This window comes from Podarcis liolepis (assembly GCF_965112155.1).
Source record: "Podarcis liolepis genome assembly, chromosome: 1".
NCBI lineage: Eukaryota > Metazoa > Chordata > Lepidosauria > Squamata > Lacertidae > Podarcis > Podarcis liolepis.
Window position 1 is genome coordinate 57,127,861 of NC_139554.1, and position 24,438 is coordinate 57,152,298.

Below are 24,438 nucleotides of genomic sequence, written 5' to 3' on the forward strand. Positions count from 1 at the left end.
TACCCCCTTTTGGGGGGTTCAGGTCAAAGATGTTGAGCTTTTTTAGGGAGGGGAAATGCCCCGATTTTTATGGAGCTCAGGTAGAAGGTTTTTTTTACTTTCTTTTAGAGGTGGGTACTACCCCATTTTATGCCCATTTTGTTGGAGTTCTGGGAGAAAACTTATGTTTTGGGAGGGAGGGCAACTTTTAACGGATTAGTCGCTCACCAAAACAGCACTGTGGAAGCATTTTGCCTCACAGCAAAAACTCCGTCTTCCGTTACAGAGATCAGGAGAGGGGAGAGGGGGCGAGGCTGGGTGCTCTTAGGCAAAAGCAAAGGAAAATGAGCCCACGATCGACAGCAACCTCCTCGGGATCGACCAGTCGATCCCGGTCAACCTGTTGGACATCCCTGGTCTAGACCATAAGACCTGATAACCTGCTTTGTTTGGCTCCCTGGTCTGCATTCTGCAGCCTTCCAGCCTTCCTTTCATCATGCAAGTGACCCCCAGGGCAGGGTGCATCAAACATAAAATCTGACACAAACACAGCAAAACACTAAAATGGTTGAAAAGAGCACCCCTTTCCCTGCTGACTTCCTTCTTGCCAACAACGAAGAACCCCTCCTGTTCCTAGGACCATGGGTAATGCTTTCCCTCTACTCTCACCATGGTTTCCTCAGCTCTCTGAATGTTCAGACCATTTCATGTGACCCACTTCTGCCAACTTGTCTCTTGGCCAGATTCCCTAGAACTTCTGTCTTCCCACGCACATCAAGAGTGTACAGGCCGTCCTGGCCTGAAGCACTTTGAGATTTCTTTAAGCCTGTTCCTCCTCTGAATATTCCAACAGCTTTAAGTGCCTGGACAGCTGGAATGTTGTCACCTGCTCAAGCTAATAACCCCTGTCAGAAGCTTCATTGCCACAAGCGCAATGCAATTTAGCTACGCTTATTGCTTACTTCTGGTGTTCCGCTCCCGGTTTGCAAAGCTGTCTTGTGTTTTTCTGCTTGTGTCATGAGCCTTAACCGGTTTGAATTTTGCAGTTGGGAGAAGTGCAGAGTGTAGTCACCTCCACAACTATTGCCTTTGTATGTCAACTGCAGCGAACATTCGCACTTGCTTGAAGCATTTATTTCTGTAATGCTTCCTTGTGGGCAACGCTTCAGACTTCTGACGGTGTGTCCGTGTGTGTAAGATACACAGAATGGATGCCACCATCCTACTTATCTTCCCCTGTTATGTCTGCTATTGGGCTAAATGTGTTGCTGAAACAGGAAGCATGGTGGAGTGGAAAATCTGAACACATGTCAGACTGTTTAGGCTGACTCACAAACTGAGCACGGAAGAGTAACCAAATACCCAAAAACAGTGTGGTGAAAATGTACTAGAAAAAGACCAAGCAGAGAAAATGGCAAAGAAGCAAACTCATCTTTTCCTTAAAAACAACACGAAAGTAAACAAACAAACATCACAGCACCTTATGGACTAACAAAATTATTATGGCATAAGCTTTCATGGACTCAAGTCCATGGCATCAGAAGCATAAAGTAGGCTGAAGTTCAAGAAAGCTTATGCCATAATGTACTTACATGTTAGTTTTTGTACCATTTCATACAGTACTGCCATGCACTGGCTGTTGGTGATATTATTGGTGACAACATGCAGTTGCACTGGAATGTTTATCATAGGTCTTTAATTGCTATGTTGTAACAAGTGGTTTTTTATGGTGGCTTTAAAATGTTATCGGGTTCATATAATCATGTCGAATTATTTGTTGCACTGTTGCGTTTTGATTTGGTATTTGTAATGCTGTATTGATTTGCAATTTTGTTCTGTTGTGAGCTGCTCTGAGCATATTTATATAGGGAAATGGCATGCAAATTTATATAAAAGAAAAAATAAATTTGTTGATCTTTAAGGTGCCATAAGACGTTTCGTTGTTTTTTGCTGCAACAGATTAACATGTTAAACATGATTAACAGATTAATTCTGGAAACTTAGAATAGTAAAGGCTTGGTCCACTCATTCATAACATAGATCTTACTGGGAGAGTTAAGCACATGTTTAGATTTCCCCCAATAGCTCAGGGGTAAAGAGAATTGCTTTGTAGGCAAAGGTTCCAGGTTCAATTCATGGTGTCTTCAGGTATGGCTGTGAACTAGATAGACACGAGTGAACTAGGTAGACTAATGGTCTAATTTGATATAAGGCTGCTTTCCAAGTTCCCCTTGCGACTGAACCCACAGCACAACCCTATGTTGATTCAGAAGTACCACTGAGTTCAGTTGAGCTTATTCTCAAAGGATTCATAGCCTTTAAAAAATGTTTACACCTGTGTGCCCTAGTAATATATTTGGTTACAGAGAAGAGCAACCATTCTGTGTTCCTGCATTTGCTAATGAATTACAAAGATATGCCACGGGAGCGCAACAAAAATAAGCTACTTATTTTGCTTTAGGACTGAAAAATTAATTTAATACAAATTAGACACACACTGAAGGATGAAGGTAAACCAGCCTAGTGACACTCAGTAAATGATACTGTACAGCTAAAATAATCCCCCCCTTCTCCACCAGACAGGAACCTAGCCTTTAGACAAGAAGGTGCCAGTGATAATTCTATTTATATTGTTAAGTTTGCTGATACACCCCAGATACATGCTACAATTTAATTAAAGATGATTTACGTGCAAGATAACAAAGGTTGAGCAGCTGCAGATGAAAATAAACAGCATGATAGTGGAGAACAAATGGGAAACACATGCAAAATCATACAATATGGCTTGACTGTGCTTTTTTCATACAAGGAAGGATGGGATGATTCAAAAACACAGCTGTAAAAAATGTGACGAGTTCAGTAATTATGTACCATATGTACTATTATAGTTGTTCATTTCTATAGCACCAAATGCACACGACATTTTCCAGGGGTTCAATAGGTCCCTGTACCATTGGACTTGCAATCTAAAAGTGGACATGGAGAAACAATACAGGAAGGGGAGGGCTATGGAAGCTAGGCTGAAGATGGGAAAGATACACAATTATTACAATTATGCCTACAGTAGGTATTGGGACTAGAAGGTTGTTTGAACGGCTTCCTGGGAAAAAGCAAAAGTACAGATATGCACAAGTGTGTCACAAGACCATGCTCATTTTTAGTTCTATGCTGCTTGATTGTTGTAAAACCTCTTAAGTGGTTTACAAGAACGAATTTCCTTCTATTATTCTATCTCCTTCCATTAATGAATTGTTAGTATCCTTGAGTCTTTGGGTAAAGGAATGCTAGATCATTCAACCAAATATATACACAGGTTTGAGAACAACTGCGAGGCCTTTAGAGACCTTCACCCTATTTATGCAGATTGGCAAAACATTGTACTGCAACTTGAAAAATATTACCAATATTGCCAGAAGGAAAGTAGTTGGGACAGGAAAAAGCGGGTGATAAAGCAGAACCATCAAAGATTAAATGATAAAAGTACTATGTGTTTGAGAGCCATAAGCCAAGTAAGAGGGACAAGGAAAAGCAAAATGGACGTAACGGTCTTTCAATAAAAGTTTATTGAAAGAGCATGCTGAGGATCAAATACGTGCGGTGACTTGATATTTCAACTGACTTTTCATTCCAAAAACCTGCTATGGTCTCTTGACTCTTGATGGTGTCTCTGTTCTTCTGGCACTCTTTAACGAGAGCCTTCATTTCAGTGTTACATTGAAGAGTGTGACTGGAGGGGCAAATTTGTTCAGCTCCACCCACAAGACGCTTCAAGCCTAACACACAATAGGTAGTTATATCTGCCTTATTAACCATGTCTCCGCAGTCTCCTTTCATGAGAGCTTTTTACCCTAGCCCCACCCACCCAGGTGTGGTTACTAATATATTTAGCTCACCAGCAATGAGACTGCCCTCCTTTTCTGTCGCAATTAAAATAATCTGATTAGTCACGGTCAATTTTATAGACTTGAAATGAAGAACTCGGGAAAGATGACTCAGAATTGTCAGACAAAAGTTTTTCTCAGTTGAACTCAGACCTAAATCAGCTCAAAGTTTTAGGAAAGTGGGATGGTGCTTGTTCAGGACACCTGATCCCTCCTAGTCACTTGGTTCTATAGACAACCTACATTTATTATTTATTTTATTTAACAAAACTTTCAAACTGCTTTATTGGATGTAGACTTCTAAGTGGTTTACATAGAACCCACCTGTGTCCAAGACAGATCCCAAAATTTTAATCAATGTGAACTAAAGTCATTTCTGGGACCCCTCTGGGATGAGGGGCCCTGAAGCTTAAGATTCATTAGTTTCATAGCAGACACAACCCCTGATCTGGACTGTGACTAAAGCAGTACAGGCTTTTAGAACTCAGGACTCCTAAAGAGCTTAGTGCCCCGCAGGTGACAGAGATCTCTTGGTTCTTTCCCTGCCCCTCACTTTGATTCAAGAAGATGTCGGTTATCACTCAGCTGTCACTCACTATTACCTTTAGATGTCCTTCTAATAGTGAGTGACAGCTGAGTGATAACCGACATCTTCTTACACCAATGATCCTGTCCTTTTACAGTCATATCTTAGTTGTCAAATGCCTTGGTATTCATACATTTTGGCTCCTGAACGATCGAAACCCGGAAGTGAGTGTTCCGGTTTTTGAACATTCTTTTGGAAGCTGATCGTTCAATGTGGCTTCCGCTATTCTTTCCGGCACGCCTGCGCAATCAGGAGCCAATCGGAAGTCACGCCTTGGTTTCCAAACGTTTCGGAAGTTGGATGGATTTCCGGAACGCATTCTGTTTGAAAACCAAGGTACAACTGTACATTCTTTCAAAGTAGCAACTGCAGTGTGGTTTTGTAGCATACATATTTAGCTGGTTAAAAGCCAACCAACAACATGGAACATTTCAAATAGAATTTGTCTTCAATACTAGTGATCTGCTCTTTACAGAGGATTTAGCAATGCACTGACCTGTTAGCTGGAACCGGTGCCTTCTCTGAACATCAGCCAGGATGATGGGAAATGAAATTAGCACACTTTTTGTTGATGAATGCCCAATCCTAGAATTTGTATTAATTAGCAAAAATGTGGAAATCTATTCAGAAATTCAGAAAAAGACTTAAGCAACAACCACAAAAATACATTTTTTTGTTTATTTTTCTCCCAGCCCATGAATCATGGATAACATCATTTCCGGAACTTATCTTTATGTGCTGAACATTTGCATTTATCTACACAGCTCACATTCATCTTACAATGACCTCATTACAGCAACTTGTCCAAAGCTACCTGGTGAGATTCATCGCTTAATCAGCTTTCTTCAAGAACTGTAGTCATTGTGGCGGCACATCCTCTGATTAACACAGTAATGCATATATTTGATTGCAACTCAGGGCTGGTCTACACAATCAACAGAATGAGGTGGGAGAATGGACTGCACTGCTTCAGACTTCACTTGCGAGATAAATTTTCTGTGTTTACTTGTGAGAGGAATAATGTTAACACAGCAGGAAGAAAGGTTCTATCTCAATCCACACCCCACTGTGATAATTTACTGAATGCAGAGCATTTTTATTTTGCACCTTAAAACATTTCAAAATGTGACAATTTAGATTCACGTAAGGCATGTTCGTAAGATATATTCAAAGCCAGGCACTGTGCACAAACATGAGAGTCCTCATTTGATATGACGTCCAGCTGCACTCTGGGTACTGTGTGCTATCCTAATTTCCTGGGCACACTATTCTCCACCTTCCTTCCCTCATGCACAACTAACTGAAGCACAATGATACAAGTTACAAGCTTCTAATGACACTGTGAGTGAAAACTTCTTAAAAAGTCTTTTTTGTTTGTTTAAAAATATGTCTTGCCTTTAATGAAACAACACGAAAGAAGGGACAGATCAAGGTACACTTTTAAAGAAAATTAGACAAAAATAGCTAGCTCTGTTTGTGCATTTTATGTGTTGGAGGGATTCCACAAAACAACAAAAAAGTATTATCTTTGATGGGACCAACCAACTTGTTATGAGCACACTTTCGACTTCTCCACAATTTTTCATCAGACTCAAATCTTCAGCAGATATGAAGATGGAAACTAGAAACCAGGACAGGCATAGGCAAACTCGGCCCTCCAGATGTTTTGGGACTACAACTCCCACCATCCCTAGCTAACAGGACCAGGGGTCAGGGATGATGGGAATTGTAGTCTCAAAACATCTGGAGGGCTGAGTTTGCCTATGCCTGCTCTAGAAGCCCACTTACTAACACCATTTATCCATTACTCCCAACAACCAACTGTCCCTTCTCCATTGTGCTTCTGAAGAGTGAGAGAAGCAAGAATCAAGCCTGTTATGTGATAATGAAAAAAGAGCATCCATTTCCTAGCCCTGTGTTGCTCTTGAAACATGCACTTGAGTTGATTCCATGTCCAACAAATTTATGTGTGTGTGTAAATAAAAAGGACAGAAGATGGAAACACAATTAGGGACTAATTAGGTTAGGAAGGGTGCATTATGTTTCTTAAAACAATGCCAAGCACAATATAAATTTCAAACATGAAAGCATTTGTTTAGAGTTCCCACATAAAAAACAAGCACCCTGAAATCCACTTTCAGATATTGTTTTTATTAGGCCAACCAAAATGTCTTGCAATAGTGTGCAAGCTTTTGATTTCTCCGGAAATGTTCATCAAGCAAGGTGGTAAAGAAAAAGCAAGGGTGAGGAGGAAAAACCGCACACATCTTGTCTGGTGTTAAAGCCAGCTGTGTTTGCCTCTGGTAAGAGTCTTAAGGTAGACTGTGGGAAGAGGTAGCAGACCTTCTAATGTGGCTGTGCTATGCAGGTATCAGGAAGGTTTCTGGGAAAAAGGAACATGTAATGGCAGATTCTTCACCTCTAGGAGTAAAACCATCAGCTGTTACTCAGTTCTTTCTCCATCCTTAGGCAAAACACACAGGTTCCTTGGTAGGCGGAGAACAGGAACAAAGGAAAACTGGGTAGTCATATTAACAGGGTTAGAAATTAATTTTAGATGGTGTGCTGAAAAAAAAAGGTAACAGAAGCCAAACTGGGGAGCTTTACCTAGTAAGCATGTTATTCTTCCTTGAAAGTATTCTCCTATTATCAAACACTTTGTTGAAATATGTTTCAGTGTTCCATGCAAAAAAACCAAACTCTGCTTTTCTCCTCCACCAGTTTTGTTGTGGCTTCTGTCAATAGTAGTGCCACTGGAATTTTTTTTTGCAAAGAACTAATGAAGCAGACATTGGTTTAGAACTCATTTTATTTAAGATATGAAGTTGGATGCAACTTTACTCATAAAAGATATATGCAGTGTTTCATTACTTAATATTTTAAGTGAGGAAATATTTGTTCTGAATTCAAACCAAATGGAGCCAGTAGATTCTTCCTGGAGTCCATTAATTCCTGCTTGGTGGCATGGAAAAGGTAGCCCTGCAAAAGTTTGTGGGCCAAAGGTTTTAGGGACCTTCATCTATGAGTTGTGCTTTTGGAAGAAAGCTTTGTCCTACAGCAAGGCAATGCCTGTATTTTTCTGAATAGTTCATCTTTGCATTCTGAGCTGGTGGAACTCTTTCAAAATTTCTCCAGTCAAACTTGGAGATCTTCTTAATTCAACTCATCTATTGAAGATAGAAGAGTTCCAGTTTCCAAGGAATCTTCTTCTGTTTGGCCAGCTTAGAGGCACAATTTGATCAAAGTCCAGATGAATAGGAACTCCCTTTCAATCATTTTCTTGGTGGGGGGTGGAGGAATTGCCACTAGTCTGAAGCACACAGAAAAGCTGGACTGGAATTCCCATTTGTTCAATGCCATGGGTAACAATGAAACTTATACCAAGTTGCACCTACAATATCATGCCATTTATAAGAACCGTTAAACTTGATGGTGCAGTGGCCAATTTAATTACACATAACGTATATCTGATGGGAAAATAGCACATAGCTCAAATCACCAAGAACATCAAGTAAGTAGATATTCAGTCCAAGAATGATGCCCTCTTGATTCCAAGTGAATGTAGTTTCAATTAATAGTTTAGGATGTGAGGACTTATTATTTTGAACTTCAACATATCGAATGTTGTGCTTGAATGGCCTAATATCCTATACTGATGCGGTGGCCACATGTACAATAGGGCTGCAATTCAGGAACAGGCCTCAGAGGCATGGTAATGGTGCCTCAATCATATGGACAAACCCATCCTGTTTAAGTTAATTTTGAACTAAAGGTCAGCAAGAAGCTGTAATTCACACTGTTACATACTATTTAATATGAAGATAAAGGCTGGTATCCATAATATGAAGATAAAGGCTGACAGAAAGCATTATCTCTCCATATATAGGCATAGAGTCTTCATGGTTATGTCAGAAGACTCTTAAGTTTGCTAATTTTCCATAAACAGATTGCTAGTGAGAAGGGGAATGATGTGGCCTATGATCCAAAACAATGGTTTTCAGACTGGGAGGGGCTACTGGTGGGCTTGCAGCTTGACTTATTCCAACACCTTTTTTTCTAGAAAAAAATATACTGGTGGGCAGGATTTTAGTCAGTGACTGGAATTATAAAGATGATCAAGAAACTACAGGTAGACAACACAGAGAACTCAACAGGAAAAGGAGCGCTTAATATCTGTTGTGTTTTTAATGCAATTTGTTCTTCTGGAGTCAGTACTGGGCATTACATTGTTATAAATATTTATACACATTTCCCCCATTTACATCTGTTTTACACTTTAGACTTGACTCACTATTACTCTTAACTTCTCAAAACTATCATACCATTACATATACAGTAGGCAGAGAACCAATGCAAAGAATTCCCATCAAAAAGTCCAAGTTCACATGGATGAATCCTAGTTTTAATGGGAACACTCTCTTTCTCTATTAAGCAGCTGCATAAGTGACACAGACAATCTGCTAGACTGAAAATGGTATTTGAAAATGCTTTCAACTTTTTTCAGTCTGAAAAAAAAATGAAAGAAAGGATGGTTTTGTTCTCTTTTACTACTTCTCACCCAGATCTATGCATTCAGGCATATTGAAGATATCCACATCTGATATAGCCACCCTGTTGTGCAATTGCTTAAACAGTTTGATATATTCAGCATGTTCAATAACAGTATTTAGCATATAAAAACCAAGATCTGGAAATCTTTGAAAGTGTTTCAAGTCAGTTCAAATAAATAAGCTGTTTAACTGTCCATGTCTCACTAAGCATTTATCTTCCTATCTTTTGTACCTGGTTTTCTTTCATCTCCTTTTGCAGTTCAATCCCCTATATTGCCAAGCAGAGGACCAAATCTTGACCATTTTAGCTCAAGGCAAGGCGACTTGGATTCTCCAAATTGCTTTTAAGTCTCTCCAGAAATTGTGAAGCTAGTTCATCATCTACTACTCGGCCATCACTTGATAGCGTTACTGTCATCAACTGATGCTGCTGAAGCTTCTCATTCCCTTCGTCATCCACTGCAACTGCGAGTTCAGTCCGAGTTCGTCCCACAGCTAAGATACAAGCTTGTGGAGGGTTTATGACAGCAATGAAGCTACTGATGCCAAACATGCCTAGATTTGAAATGCTATTGGTGGAAGGGAAAAAGAAGACAAACAAATATTGGGGGGAAGGATAAGTATGAACAAGGCACTTTGAAAACATATTTAGGAAATTATTAAGGATTCATTTAGACACAGAAAAAAGTATATGTACTGCCATAAACATATGGAGTTAGAAATTTAACTTAATGAATTAAAACCAAAGGTTTAGAATAAAGAATAAGGATGAATAAAAACCACACACAAAGAAACACACCATTTCCCGATATTCATATAACTTTAGTATCAGTATCAGTTTGATTTTGTGAGTATGTGACGAACCAAAAGGAGATTAGCTGGGGTTGTTTTTGTCAGTCTGCATTTCTTAGTGCGGAAAGTATTGATCTTATGTGTAGAGATCTTTCCCACTCTACTTAATTCAAGAGGGTTCTGGAAGCTTCTCTGTGTGAAAGAAGGTTCATGATGTTTGGGTTATACCTTCAGAGAAGCTGAGTAGACTTGGTTGTCTTATCTCTTCAGTCAAGGTCATGCTGACTATAAAAGTAAGGCCAGAAGGAGCCTGAGTTTCACTTTCTCTTTCTCTCTCTTTTCCTTCTGGTGTAGTGTTCTGTACATAGTATGCTTAGTGTTAAAGTTTTAGACTAATTAGAAGTTATTGTAAGTTTAAATCTGCTGCAGCTGGGTTTCTTATGGACATTACCAATCCTGAATGTATTGGATTTGTGACCATTATGCTTATTTGCCTTTAGTAGCAGCAAAGCGCTGCTGGATGAAATACAATTGCCTTTGGTCTATTTTTTGGGAATCCTGCAACATGTTTAAGTTGTTACTTTGCTAACTATACATTGGAATCTACTCTGGATCAACACTGAGTCGAATTTAAATGACAGTTTTTCGTGTTTTTTGTTGTTGACTTCAGTCTGAAAAACTATATACAGAGAGTCATACCCCCTCATGTTTTTTCTCATCTCCTCATTTGCCACCAGGCACCTCTCTCTCTCTCATTTGTCACCACTGGCTGAGACGGTAGCAGTGTGCTGGGGCTGGTTTAAATTCAGCTAACTCAGTGGGGTGTACTTTGGAGCAGAAAGGTGTAGGGTTGCACTGTTAGCTGAAAATAGGCCATGGAGTCGTGATAGTGGACTTTTGGAGTAAAGCTTTGTCCTACGGCATGGAGTCTCTTAAATAGATTCTGGAATAGGCATGGATGCAGAAAATAATACAACCAACCAATTTCCAACCAGACTTTGAACCCGTTCATCACTATTAACTACTGCAAATTCATAATATTTAAGACTCTAGGATGTAACTATCTTCATTGGCTTACTAGCATTATGAGAAACATAGCAATAGATTCTTAAAAACACATTGGCTACAGTGTGATTTATCCTGTCTCTTCAGCTGAGGTAATGTCAGAATGAATCCAAGAGTAGAGAAAGCAACCTTGGCTGCTACACAGCAGTGGAAGTAATGCTAGGAACATCTGGTAAAGTGAGAAAAAGGTTTCTTGGCTGCCTATGCAGGTATTCAGTAACTCTGATTTAACAACAACTTCTCCCTGCTAAATAAGAAGACTCTTCCCTACCAATAAATTGAACATGACAATTCTAGTGGGGGGCAGGGGTGGGAAACACTGTCACTGCCATTTCCTTTCACAATTTTATAGAACATGGGATGGTCCTGGAAATTATAATAAAATGTATCCTTTGTACCAAGCAGCTGTAATGGGGTTTCCATGCACCCAATATTCCTACCGTCTAGGATTTCTCACAAAGATCTTCAGAACAGAAAACAAGAAAGGGAATTGGAAGCCAACAGGAAATCAGCATTTACCCCTGAAGGCCCATCTAAACAGAAGGCTCTTTTTAGGTTATCATCTTTGCTCAGCATTATATACACAACTTCATTCTGGCCAATCTTAGCCTCTGGAAGCACAGAAGTCTGCTGTTGCTAGGCAAGACTGTTACAGAATAGGTCTCAGCTTTGCAGAATTCAAAGTGCAGATAGGCCAAGAGATTGGAAACTGGGGTCAAGCATCCAAGGTGAAATTAATCACAGAATAGGATACCATGGTGTATCAATATTGCCTCAATAATGCATCAGTTAAGGCTGTGGCCTCAACAGCTGTAATTTCCTGGCATTCTGAAACCCTTTACACAGCATGCTACACCAACCCCTACCCCACATTTTTTTTTAAATTAAATATTAAACTCACTCTACTGCACTATTCAACATGGGAATAAGCTAACAATGGACATTCCTCCTGGCCAACTCTAGGACACTCATTTAGATATGATGAAATTCTTAAATTTATGTGAAACATCTCTCAACATTGAAGCTTTTCCTGCCAACAAGGGTCTATATTCTTGCTCTGCTATGTCCCCGTTAGCCTTTAAACAGTTTTACTGAAATACCTGATTACGTTCAAGGAAGAATTTTCTAATCTGAAAACCCCTCATAAGAAAAGAAAAGGTGCTGTGTTTTACAGAAGCATATCCCAATTAAACAAGGTGTATTAGCTGGTACCTTTATTACTAGTGCATCCTAAACATTATTGGGAGTCACCAGTTGTTCATAATAAAGCTAGAAGTTTGCATTCAAGAAACAATTCGATAGAGATTTCTCCTCTGGCATGTTATGTATAATTTTAAAGACATCCATAGGAACCATTATCTGGTGTCTAGGAAAAACAAGATTTTTAGTGCAATACTGTCCATGACCAGCCACATGACCAGAGACTGGATTTTACTTAATATTTTTGAGTCAGTGGAATTGCACTGCTCTCTCTGTATACGCTATGCTGCTAAGGGGAAGGGATGCAGCTCAGTGGCAGAATATTTGCTTTGAATTCAGGAAATCCCAGTTTCGAACATCAGCATCTCCAGGCAGGCCTGGGAGTGTCCCCCGTGTGAAACTTGGAAGAGCTGTTGCCAGTCGCGCTTCCCGCAGCATGGAGTGAGGGTGAAATGAAAATCAGCATTGCATTCTTAACAAATATGAATGTTATGAGAGGAGTTAAACTGGATGGAAGCTAAGCTCATGCAGTACGCCAGATGTGCCATTTGTAGGTACATCTGAACACAGTTCAAGATCACAAAAAGCTAGATAAACCAAGTTTAGTGCTTCACTTACAGACTAACAATATTCTGGAGCATAAGTATTCAAGAGTACAACTTCATTCCACACTACTAAATTTTTAGCAATTAAAATACATTTGAAATACCTAAAAGATCCTCCTTGGTATTCTTCTGGTAGCAATTTTCCATCTCTTGCTTTCTTTGCTAGAGCCTATGGAAATCAAATCCAAACATATGTTAGTAATTTAAGAATATCTTTTCGCAAAGTTAATTTTATTTGTAAAATAAATATGCTCTTAAGCGTATTTTGCTTGTATAAATAGTTCAGTTTAATTAATATCAATAAATTCAAGCAGATGCTGTAATTTGTGTTAGCAAAACTCTTAAATTTGTATCTTCTGGGAATAGGCCTCCAAAGTAGGAATATACAGGGGGTAGCAGAGAAATTTCTGTGGTGATCCCTCAAGTAGCTTCAGAATAGAATCAGACAACAATTTCTGTTATGCGTAGCTTGTGTTAGTTATTCAACTGTCAGCATTGCCTTGCCTACAACCTATAGATGAAATAGTCTGATCTCATTGTAAGTAGCCATTAATTTTAACGCTGACAGGAAATTTCACCCAACTGTTTTCCAACCAAAAATGAGAGGAAAATGTAAATCCTGTTATATGATTCACAGCTGATGGGTGGAGCTAACAAAGTGTCAAATCATTCCTTCTAGGAGGCAACAAGACTCATGAAAAATTACCATTTCCTATGATTTCATATGACACATTTGGATGCATGAGATATCTGTACATGACATCACTGTTTGAAAGTGCATTTTTCAGAAACAAGATACGGACAATATACAATTGGAACGGAAATTTCAGTTTTTCAGATTTATAGCAGTTAAAAAGTAATGGTGCAACAAATGCATTTGAGAGACATGTGTCACTGAAAATTCCCCACAATTATGGGAAATATTTGTTTTTACTGTCTTGCCACCATGGCCACGGCAATTTCAAGATAAAACATCAATGCATGCAAAGATTCAAAGATCACTTAGACCACTTACATAATCTATCTCAGTTTACTAAAGCAGAATGAAATAAAGAGGTTGCCAGAGAGACAGGAAGAAATTATAGAAAATTAAAATTGAGGAATATTCAGCTCAGCTGTGATAAAGATAACACTGTAAACTCAATTCACAGTGATATATGTAAGTCCTTACAGTCCAATACTGTGCTCAGCTATGCCAAAGCAATGTTACACCTCTTATAAGAATCCCAGTGCATTAGGGGACACTTCTATTGACCAGACCTAGCCCTTCAATATATTCAGGTCATGACAATACTGAGAGGGATAATACATGCTTATGTTCAAAGCAAAAATATTAATCTTGACAAGCGTTTATAACTACAGTGCTGGTAATGCACCTTTTATTTGAAAATATCTGGCAGTAAAGAATGCTGCAGTAGTCTTAAGATGGGATTGGAATTCTGCTAAAGATATTAACAGCAAAGCTTATTGTTATAGATGGAAGTCTCAGATTTCCGAAATCCATCCATTATCTTTATGGAAATATATTGGCCTAGTAGATACTGGTAGATAATACCTCTTACTATGGATGCCTACTTCCTGCTGCACATTAGAGTTATGATAGACAAGTTGTTAGGTTTTACATAAACACAGGAGAAGAAATCTGCAATAGTTTCATTTAAGATTATGCTCCAGTGGCTCTTTGTAGAACTAGAATATTCTTTGTGAATTAAGATGACGTGCATAAAGTTTTACAGATGAGTACAACACTAGCAAACATTTATCAAAGAAAAAACAAAGTAAAATCACACAACCCTGTGGCAGGAAGCTAAGGAGTAAAGATCAACAAAATGAAATGGTCTACATTCCTTTCAGCAAAAACACAAAAACAAAAGGAATACCACAGATATGCATAGGTTTCTCTGGGTCTGTTCTTCCACTTCTTAAATTCTACTGGACTTCCAGTGGGGTTAGGATTGCAGTCTTGGTTACTGAACTGAGATATGGATGACTATACTTGGCCTATATTGCATTGCTTAGTTGCTTATTGCTGGAGATAAAAAGATATGTTTCCATTGAAATTTAAATGCATCTCTGATGAAATTGCCTTCATTGATCATCCTTTCAGAATTACTGTAACAGTTACTACAATTGGCAAGCAGGAAGATAAATAAAAGCACACTCTTATTTCTAACTGATTTTTGAATTACTACTTACAACCCCATGGTGATTACTGGCAAAATGAAATCTTCCAAATCATTCCATTGTTGTGGTTTATAATAAGCAAAGAGTTGAGGACAGGCCTAAATGTGGGCAAGGATCAAGGATATTTTGCCCTTTGGTTTTTTTTCTAAAATACACAAACATCTAAACCTCGCTCTCAAAGGGTAATGAAAACTTATTTGCGGAATGGTGTTGGAGGAGCCCAGAACAATAGTTCTGGGTGATTTCAACATCCATACTGAGGTGGACTCTAGTGCACTAGCTAGGGTTTTAATGGCCTCCATGGCGATTCTAACTAATCTTAAGAAATCCTCCATTTTCCATACTGCCAGCTTTTGTGAAGCTGGTGCAGCACAGTGGCTAAAAGGCAAATCATAAAGAGTCTGATACAAATTTCACTATTCTGATGAACTCACTAGGATGGCCTAGGCGAGACTAGATCTCAGAGCATCAGGCTCCTGTATGCAGAATGGGATTAATAATGACGACCTACGGCAAGAAGAAAGGAACAGTATGTGCAGTCCCCAACTTCCACAAAAGAACTCAAAATTAGCCTCCCTCTGGGGAACTTTAAATAAATGTGGGCCAGAAACAAAATGTATTTGTTGATTTTAATTTCACTTAAAATCCCTGAATGCCTGCCAAAAGCAAAACACAGTAATTCCTGTGGAATGGGACATCATCACAGATGTCTCACATCCAACAGAGAAGCGGCTTTAAAGCAGTGTGTTTTTTCCGAGGTACACCATGTCTTTGGTTGCACATCTAAATGCCATTATGCTCCGAAAGATTACTACCATGTATGTGGAATACCTACCTTTGCAGAAGCTGCAATTTCCTGAACTCCCTTGGCTGCAGCATCTTTTATGATTGGTGTAATGAGACCTCGGTCTGTTGCCACAGCGATAGAGATGTCTATAGATTGCTGCTGCCGGGGGCCCTCTCCATCCCAGGTCACATTCACATCTGGCATTTGCTGGAAGAAGGAAACAGAGGGAGGCGCAGCTGTTAAAAGAATAATAGCATAACCAATTACCAAGGAAAAGGAAAATCCTTTAGAATGTGTGGTGATGGAGGAATTCACATATGTGGAAAGGTTTGCCTTAAGCAAGACAAGGTTAATAATAACAAAAGATCTGCCACGTGAGTCTAAAAATAGACCTATCTTATTAGCTAGCATCCATGTATACCTACTTTGTCACAAGGCATGAATGTACAGTATACTGGAAATTGCACAGCTGCAGGCAGCCAAGAAATACACGGTTTCTGAACTGCTAGTGAATTATTAACAGACTCCAATCCCATCGGATATCAACCCTCAACTTGCAGATGCCTTGGAAACAAGAATTGTGGCTGCTGCCCTAATCATAAGGAAGTACATATGGATTTTCTGTTGCCACTTGATTCATAGGAGAAAATACAAGTTCAATGTTAAAAAGAAGAAAAACTCACATCGACATATCCTTGTTAGCAGTATCTGCTCTAAATGTAAAACAAAATTTGACTAATTTGAAACTTGTTAATGTCAGAATTAAAATCACATTTTAAAATTAGATTGAGGTTTTTTTTGCATACAAATGGATATTTTGTATGAGAATGTTCTCATTTTTCCCCTACTCATGTTCCCATATTCATGGCTTCCATCAAGCTAATGTAACTAATTTATTTAAAACCTGTACATGATGAATTCTACTTGTAAAATTTTCCCAATGCTGATCACACAAATGGACTGAGCAAGACATATGTGTGCCTAAAGCAGTAAATTAGAAAGGATTTCTACTTCCTAATGGTTTAACAATAGCAAATCAAAAATATTTTTCCCACCAGCAGTGGATATTATGTATGTGGAAGGACAATGAGCTCCATTCAATTCTGATATTCAAATGCCTGAACTCAGAATAATTCAATTCTAGGCTCTGGTTGAAGGATCTGGGGCTTCTAGTAAAACACAAGGTAGGTTCCCCAAGCCTAAAGCCTGTTCTTTCCTGGCTCATGTAATGTTTATATGTATCCTCAGTAGCTGCCATTTGCAAGTTTCCCTTTTCAGACACAAGTCACCACACATATAGAAACTCGTTTGAAAGAAGTGGAACACGACCCTTCGAAAAGTTTCCTAGGATTGAAGTTGGAACATTTAATAATAATAAATAATAATAATAATAATAATAATAATAATAATAATAATAATAATAATAATATATTTCTACTCTGCCCATCTGGCTAGGTTTCTCTAGCCACTCTGGGCGGCTTCCAACTGAAGGTTAAAAATACATTAAAACATCAGTCATTAAAAACTTTCCTGAACAGGGCTGCCTTCCAATGTCTTCTAAATGTTATATAGTTGTTTATTTCCTTGACATCTGATGGGAGGGCGTTCCACAGGGTGGGTGCCACTACCTAGAAGGCCTTCTGCCTGGTTCCCTGTAACCTCACTTCTTGCAGGGAGGGAACTGTCAAAAGGCCCTTGGTGCTGGACCTCAGTGTCCGAGCTGAACGATGGGGGGTGGAGACGCTCCTTCAGGTATACAAGACCAAGGCCGTTTAGGGCTTTAAAGGTCAGCACCATCATCAACACATTAGCTTATTTTCTACTTCCTTGGATGAAAGGAAGACTCAGTTAATGACAAAAAGATCTCTCAATGTCATGGGCTAAGTAACTGAAACTAAATTCGGATAAAGCAGGCTATTGGTAGATGTCTTGCCTGGCGCCAGGTCTGAGGGGGATCCAGGCAAGGATGTTGATAATTGGTTCAACTGGAAGACAGGTGTTTGGCTGTTCTAGACAGCGCCAACGGATAAAGTTTCCAGTTGAGGAATATTTTTGATCTAGTTTAGCACCTGGATAAAAAAGGAAGCCAGTAATGCTTTCTACCATTAGCTGCTCTTTGTCTCAGAGGATCTGGACTTGGCTAGCACACTGCAGCCCTCAGCAAAGTCTCATTTGGATTACTGCAGGAAATCCTCTGTAGGGCTGCTGTTGGAGAGTTTAAAAGGCTGCAACTAGTACAGCATGGGAGACCTGCTTTTTGACAGATGCTAATTGGTCATAGCTAATAAGTATGTGATCTTTTAAGGATAGAAAAGTTTACTGAAGTATAAAATACCATAAGCCTCTTTACCTATACTAGCAGTACTCAAGCTAGAAAAAATAATACCAAATAAACCAATGAAACGGTATTAGTGCTGGGCCAAAAAGGAATATCAGGCAAGGGTTTATTTTCAACTAAAAGACAAAAAAGCAAAAGAAGATAAGCTCAATGTTCAGTTTTCTTTCCATATTAAACCTAGGAAGAAAGTGTTGGCACATGTGAAACTGAAACCAGTAGTCATTCCTTATCTGCACGGTGTAATGAAACAATCTAGAAGAAGGTGGCTTCAAGGTCAGAAGCATGAGCAATGTGCCTTTGGGCCTAGAGAAGAGACAGAGAGAAAGAGCTCTGTTCTTCTCCCTGCAGGGAGGAAGAAAACCATCTCCAGATGCGAACCGTACTAGCATCATGCTAGTGTCTGATTTATGGGCTAATGATGTTAAAAAGGTAAAGGACTCCTGGACGGTTAAGTCCTGTCAGAGGTGACTATGGGGTGCGGCGCTCATCTTGCTTCAGGCCGAGGGAGCCGGCGTTTGTCCACAGACAGCTTTCCAGGTCATGTGGCCAGCATGACAAAACCGCTTCTGGAGCAATGGAACACTGTGACGGAAGCCAGAGAGCACGGAAACATTGTTTACCTTCCCGCCACAGCGGTACCTATTTATCTACTTGCACTGGTGTGCTTTCGAACTGCTAGGTTGGCAGAAGCTGGGACAGAGCAATGGGAGCCCACCCCGTCATGGGGATTTGAACCGCCAAACTTCCAATCGGCAAGCCCAAGAGGCTCAGTTGTTTAGACCACAGCACCACCTGCTCCCCTACTGATGTACTGAGCCATTAAGCTGTAAACCAGCACTACAACTTACTTCCTGAATCGTGGGTGTGAAGTGAGTTTATTGCATCAGTGATTGTCTCCTCAAAAGGCTTAACAACGCTGCGCAGAGTGGAGCACACAGAGGAGTGTGCTGGACAGCTTGTGAGTTGGAAAAGATACTCACAAATATTCAACAGAAAAGCGCCTTCACTGACAATGCTTTCTGCATGAAGGCCAAATAAAACTAGCACATCTTTCTTACAAATTCAGTGAGCTGATACAGATCAAGTGAACTGGAAATCCCAGAATAATGGGGAAATATTTTAGCTTCCTCTTAAGTAAGAAGATGCCCACATATGAGGAACATAATTTTAATTGAAGATGACACTCTCAAATCCTATCCAAGATAGCAGCCCACACAGGATTTGCTTTGCATAGTGCTAGAACTGAAAAACAGGGCAGACAGAAAATTTTGCATTTTATGCTGCTATGTAAACATAAACCCATGTTCAAACATATGGTACTTTTTTTGGCAGTTGCAGGTGGTGGGGGTGCATTTATTCATTCACAACCAGATACAATGATGAATTGGACGTGAGCTAAGATAATGAGGGTTAATCCAGATCAGACAGAGGTGCTGTTGGTCAGAAGAAGATCTGAATGGGGAGTGGGAATCTGTCCCATTTTGTTATTAATGGTAGTGCAGGCACCTGTACTAGCTGCCATACCAAACCATATTCAAGGCAAGATGTGCTTAAATTCCACCAGTTTGCTCCCAGTAGTGCTGTCTAATTGGTAACAAAGGTTTAAAGATGATTTTAATCCGAAGACTAGATAACCTTGAAACAACAGTAGTCCATGTGCGTAGAAGAATTTAGATCAGCCTTCCCCCACCTGGAAGCAAGGCCGCTAGCCAAATTGGCTGGGACGGACAGGAGCTGTAGTCTAAAACATATGAAAGGTACCAGTTTGAGGGATACTCTAGATGGTCTCTGGTATGGCAACAACACAGAAGCTGTAATCTCACCATTAAGAGAATGTCTATCTGAATGGTGACTAAGAAACTACTTCTGAGGCTAGCAAATATTCCAGAAGAACAGAGAAAGGGGGAACTGATTTTGAGCTGACTTCCAAGGCACCAAACCTTCAGTTAAGCCTAACTCAACACAGCACTTACCATTATTGAACACAGAAAATCTACAACTATCATTAAAGAATGGTTACTTACTTTCAGGGTAACTGCTGTTGCTTTGATAATAAAGTCATTCACTGACACTTTAATATCATCTGTATAAAAGAGAGCAAGAAATTAAGATACATAGTTTCAAGATAAACAGTCCACCTGCCCCAATTTATACAATTAATATACGAGTCATTAGCAGAAGAACAGAATGACCTCTTAGAAAATCATGTAGTCAAAACCAGTTCTAATTACTTATCTTCATAGTAGGGGTGTTTTTATAGTACCATAAACTCAAAACATATTTCTGCTGTTGCTATAGGAAAAGAACTATTTAGAAATGATATGCTATTAACTGAGAGCATATAAAGCAGAATACTTGCATTCTCTAGAGTCTACCAGAATGGAAAGTCTTTTTTTTTTTTAATGCATTCCACAATAATAATGTTTTATTTCCCCCCATTCTTTTGCAGATAACAGCAAGGAACAAACAAGACCAACCCAGAAACTTGGATGCCTTTTTAAGAGGAGATGTAAATACAAGGGGAAAATGGAGAACAAAACAGGAGATGGAAAACCACTAGTCACCAAAACACCTCCACCTATGAAGGAGAAAGGGGGGAAGGCTTATTCAAGACAAAATATGTAGAGATTTGCAATGATGGCCAAGATGCCTTTGCAGAAGTACAGCTGGAATTTCCTCATCTCCACTCTACTATCATCTCTTCATCCTCATCCCTGAGCTATGCAGCATCTTTATTGGGAGCATATCGATTAACAGTGTTATCATTTAAACCTCAAACTGCTTACAATGCCAAAGTCGGTGTCAAGATAGGTGATATTATTATCTTTTCACACAAGAAGTACAGCTCTTCTTTTCACACAGGGAAGCTTGCAAGAATACTGCAGCCACATAAGTTGGGTCAATTGAAGGGGCATTTTGCACTCAATCAGTATTCCACCGGGGCAGCATTAGGTGCAAAAGACCCAGAGGTTTGGTCCTGCCCATAGCTGGGTATATGTGAAGGAGCCCTTATTAGTGCACTGGATTATACAATCAAAAAGATGGTAACTAGAGCTGTACATCCAAGTTGAGCAGGCAAGGTTTCCAACTGACTCACTGAAATGAAATGTTCATTGACCACGTAACTTGGAATACAAGAGTAGTGCTGAACTCAAAAATGGGGGAAAGATGCCAGTCATTCAGAATAAATACTGCTGTTATATCAAGCTTTCTGTAATCATTTACTGTAATCAAGTTAAAAATAAACATGATATTAAACCAGTAAGCTAAAGGCTTAAAGGTTACTTCATCAATTAAGGTAGTTTTAGAAAGCATTTTTAAATCTTAAGGGTTGTACCCAACACTGTGTATGTGGAGCTCTACTTACACAATGGGACTACCCTTCATTTCCTTATGTGCCCCCCAAATATGTCTCTAGAGCAGATGTTGAGGGAGGGTGAAGGGCTACAAGGGAGAAGAAAGGAGTAGGAGGAAGTTCAGTTGCCCAAGTGGAAGTCTGTTGTGCAAATGGGATGGCACAGCATTGGAGAGAACCCAAAGTGATATATTCATTATAAGTTTTAGTCAAAAAATATAGCTCTTAAGGTATAACAGCATTCTGGATGAAAGTGGTAAGGGTTCTATACAACATAGAGGGTTGTATACGATGTAGAACTAAGGCTAAGGTTCCATTAAGGGCAAGGATTTTTCTTGTGTGATGGAACCTTCTCCTGCTCTCTTTCCCCCCACCCACCATGTGTCCCTTAAATCTGTTCTGGGGTTTGAGCAGGGAGAAGATTTGAGCATGGTGTAGAATGCATATGGGGTGAGGAGACTAAGGCAAGTCCTGTTGTACTAGCAGGAATCCTTTTGCTGGCATTTGCTAGTGCAACAATTTAGCTGAATACAGCTCATAGCACATAAATGATTTCATATACCTACCCACCAACCAAAACACAGTTGACGTGCAACTATTTTTTGGAAAGGCATAAAAGAACGAAACAGGTTAATAATTATATTTAATTGAAGGAATAATGTCATACACAGGAATAATGTCATGTGCAGATTTGCTAACCTGAAGTCAAACATTTGTGGTAACAACACCAGCACAAAATATTATTCATAATTTTATCACACATACACACAGACCAGTGAATGACAGCAATGTGTAAGTACAGTGGTACCTTGGGTTAAGTACTTAATTCGTTCCGGAGGTCCATTCTTAACCTGAAACTGCTCTTAACCTGAAGCACCACTTTAGCTAATGGGGCCTCCTGCTGCCGCCGCGTCCCTGGAACACGATTTCTGTTCTCATCCTGAAGCAAAGTTCTTAACCCGAGGTACTATTTCTGGGTTAGCGGAGTCTGTAACCTGAAGCGTATGTAACCTGAAGCGTATGTAACCCGAGGTACCACTGTATTACACACTGGTTTACTGTGATGCAAAGATCTACTGTATGTCTAAAAATACAACCAAATGAGAAAAACACAGAAAATAGAAATCGCATTGTTCAGTCTGATATTCTATGATGCATGAAATGGAATAATCAAAAGAATTATCTTGCATATCTGTTCAACTGTAAAAGCAAAACATGTCATTGTGTGATGTCCCTTGGGGACTTGTCCTGTTCAGATTACTGAGATGATATTTTTTTCTACAAAAATATAGCTGAGGAAGGTTCAAACCAGACAAAATTACTATGAACTTAACCTCCTATATATTTGGAGGTGGAGGGAGAGAATTTGCAGAACCATAGAAGAATGTTACCACCAATTCATATTGACCTTAGTTTTTCCACTGACCCCATGCCTGTCTCAAGCTGCATAATCATTTTCCCTATTTGTCCTAACAAAGTACACTAGCAGTAAGAAAAAATAATATAAATACCATGCAATATTCTTATTTAAGCCACAGAAATCTCTTGTTGGAGACCTGAAAGCTGGAAATCTCTTTTTCCCCTTCCCCCAATTGTAATGCTGTCAAGCGTCTAATTATGGGAGCTCAAAAACAAAACACAAACTTCAATAGAGTTAGTTTTATATTGGAAAACCAGAATCACCATATGAATAAACCGTACCTGTTTAGAATTCTAATGGAAGACTTTTGGCCTTCACATCGGCCAAGGCTGCTAATTAAAAAGGTAACCTTGAAATGCTTCAGCCAAAAGGCAAAGCCATTCATGTGAGGAAGCTTACAGTGGAACTTGTGGATTCTTGTTGCAGTTGGGAATATGGCCGTATCAAAGCAGTTTAACTCTTTGCAGAAGCAAAGCTTCCATTAAATCAAAATCCTTTGCCTGTGGCATGACATCCAGGTGACCCTGTTGGTCATCAAAACCAATTTACGAATGATCAGTGCTAAATGCTAGATTGCAACACACACACACACAAAAGAGAAGCCGATTACCAAACTACAGCTAAGGTTCAGAAGACTGTAAAGTGGTGCAAAGACAAATTTTGTTCCATTAAAATGCACCAGGTTTTGGAGCACAAATGGACTGTCATCAGAGGGACTGCATATCTTGAACACATACCGTAATTTTGAATTAGGAGAGTCAAGGAATTCCGCCCCCCCCCCTCAAGTATAGTCACTGCTGAAGAGACATTCGTTATATGAAAGACATCAGACTGCTTCTGACTACCTTTTATCTCCTTTGTGCTAGGCTCACTTTGGAAGTTTCCTTTTGCTACACTTTCTACTAGGCTGTCTTCTCTCCCACCACCCAAGCTGTCTACATTTATGAAACTGAGCTAATTATTAGACACAAATATAGCCTTTGCTATCATGTGCTATCATGTGTACTATTTAGCATTTCTGGTTTAAAGTCTTTTGTACAATAGTGTCAGCAGCACTGATCTAAATTATCAGTTTCCTTTTTTAAGGGAGACTGAATGCCTAGGAAAAATCTGCTGCCTTTCTGCAGCCTAATGCAATATCTGTAGACTCTGGAGAATAACATCTTTTTTGGATTTTCCTGGTCTCAAGCCTCCTCCTCAGCCACCAGGGTTCCTCTTGTCTGCTCCCCCCCCCCCAACTAATCTGTTCCCTGCCTGAAAGGGGCATGTCCCCCCCAGGGAAGGACCAACGGAGGGCAGTTGCCTCTCTCTCCACCTACACAAAATTCATTGTTTCTGTGCTAGACTTCTCCTTGGAGATGGCAGGCAGAGAAACTCACTTTTTAGGATGTTCCCCCTCCCAAGCTCAGAGGTACTTGCTGGGTCTCTGAACACAACCAGTTGAGCCTGGGGAGATCTAAGAGAAGCTTTAGGGAAGTCATCAGTCAGCCCCAAGAGTCAGCTCAATGAAAACCATCCACAGAGGGACTCTGCTGGCAGAGGGATGAAGGAATAGGGGAGAGCCTCTTTCCTCTCAAGTTTCATGCTAGGTCTCTGAAATGCAGAGGTCAAGGGGAAATGTCCTGCTGTGTTATTTACATCAATATCATCATTTAACATATTAATCGCTGAACATAATGAAGTCTCCATGTAAAAT

The 24,438-nt window shown here is 39.6% G+C and overlaps 1 protein-coding gene across 2 annotated transcripts in view; it reads right to left on the bottom strand.

The window, feature by feature from the left end:
• Nucleotides 1-8,611: 8,611 nt before the first annotated feature.
• Nucleotides 8,612-24,438, bottom strand: part of PDHX (pyruvate dehydrogenase complex component X) — a 43,692-nt gene continuing 27,865 nt past the window's right edge. For both annotated transcript variants that reach the window (XM_083464709.1, XM_083464710.1), the window contains exons 8-11: nucleotides 19,992-20,050; nucleotides 15,678-15,836; nucleotides 12,763-12,827; nucleotides 8,612-9,565 (exon numbers count right to left, since the gene is read on the bottom strand). In XM_083464709.1, coding sequence (XP_083320835.1) covers nucleotides 9,301-9,565; nucleotides 12,763-12,827; nucleotides 15,678-15,836; nucleotides 19,992-20,050 — 548 coding nt within the window. In that variant the 3' untranslated portion in view covers nucleotides 8,612-9,300. The remainder of the gene's footprint in view (nucleotides 9,566-12,762; nucleotides 12,828-15,677; nucleotides 15,837-19,991; nucleotides 20,051-24,438) is intronic.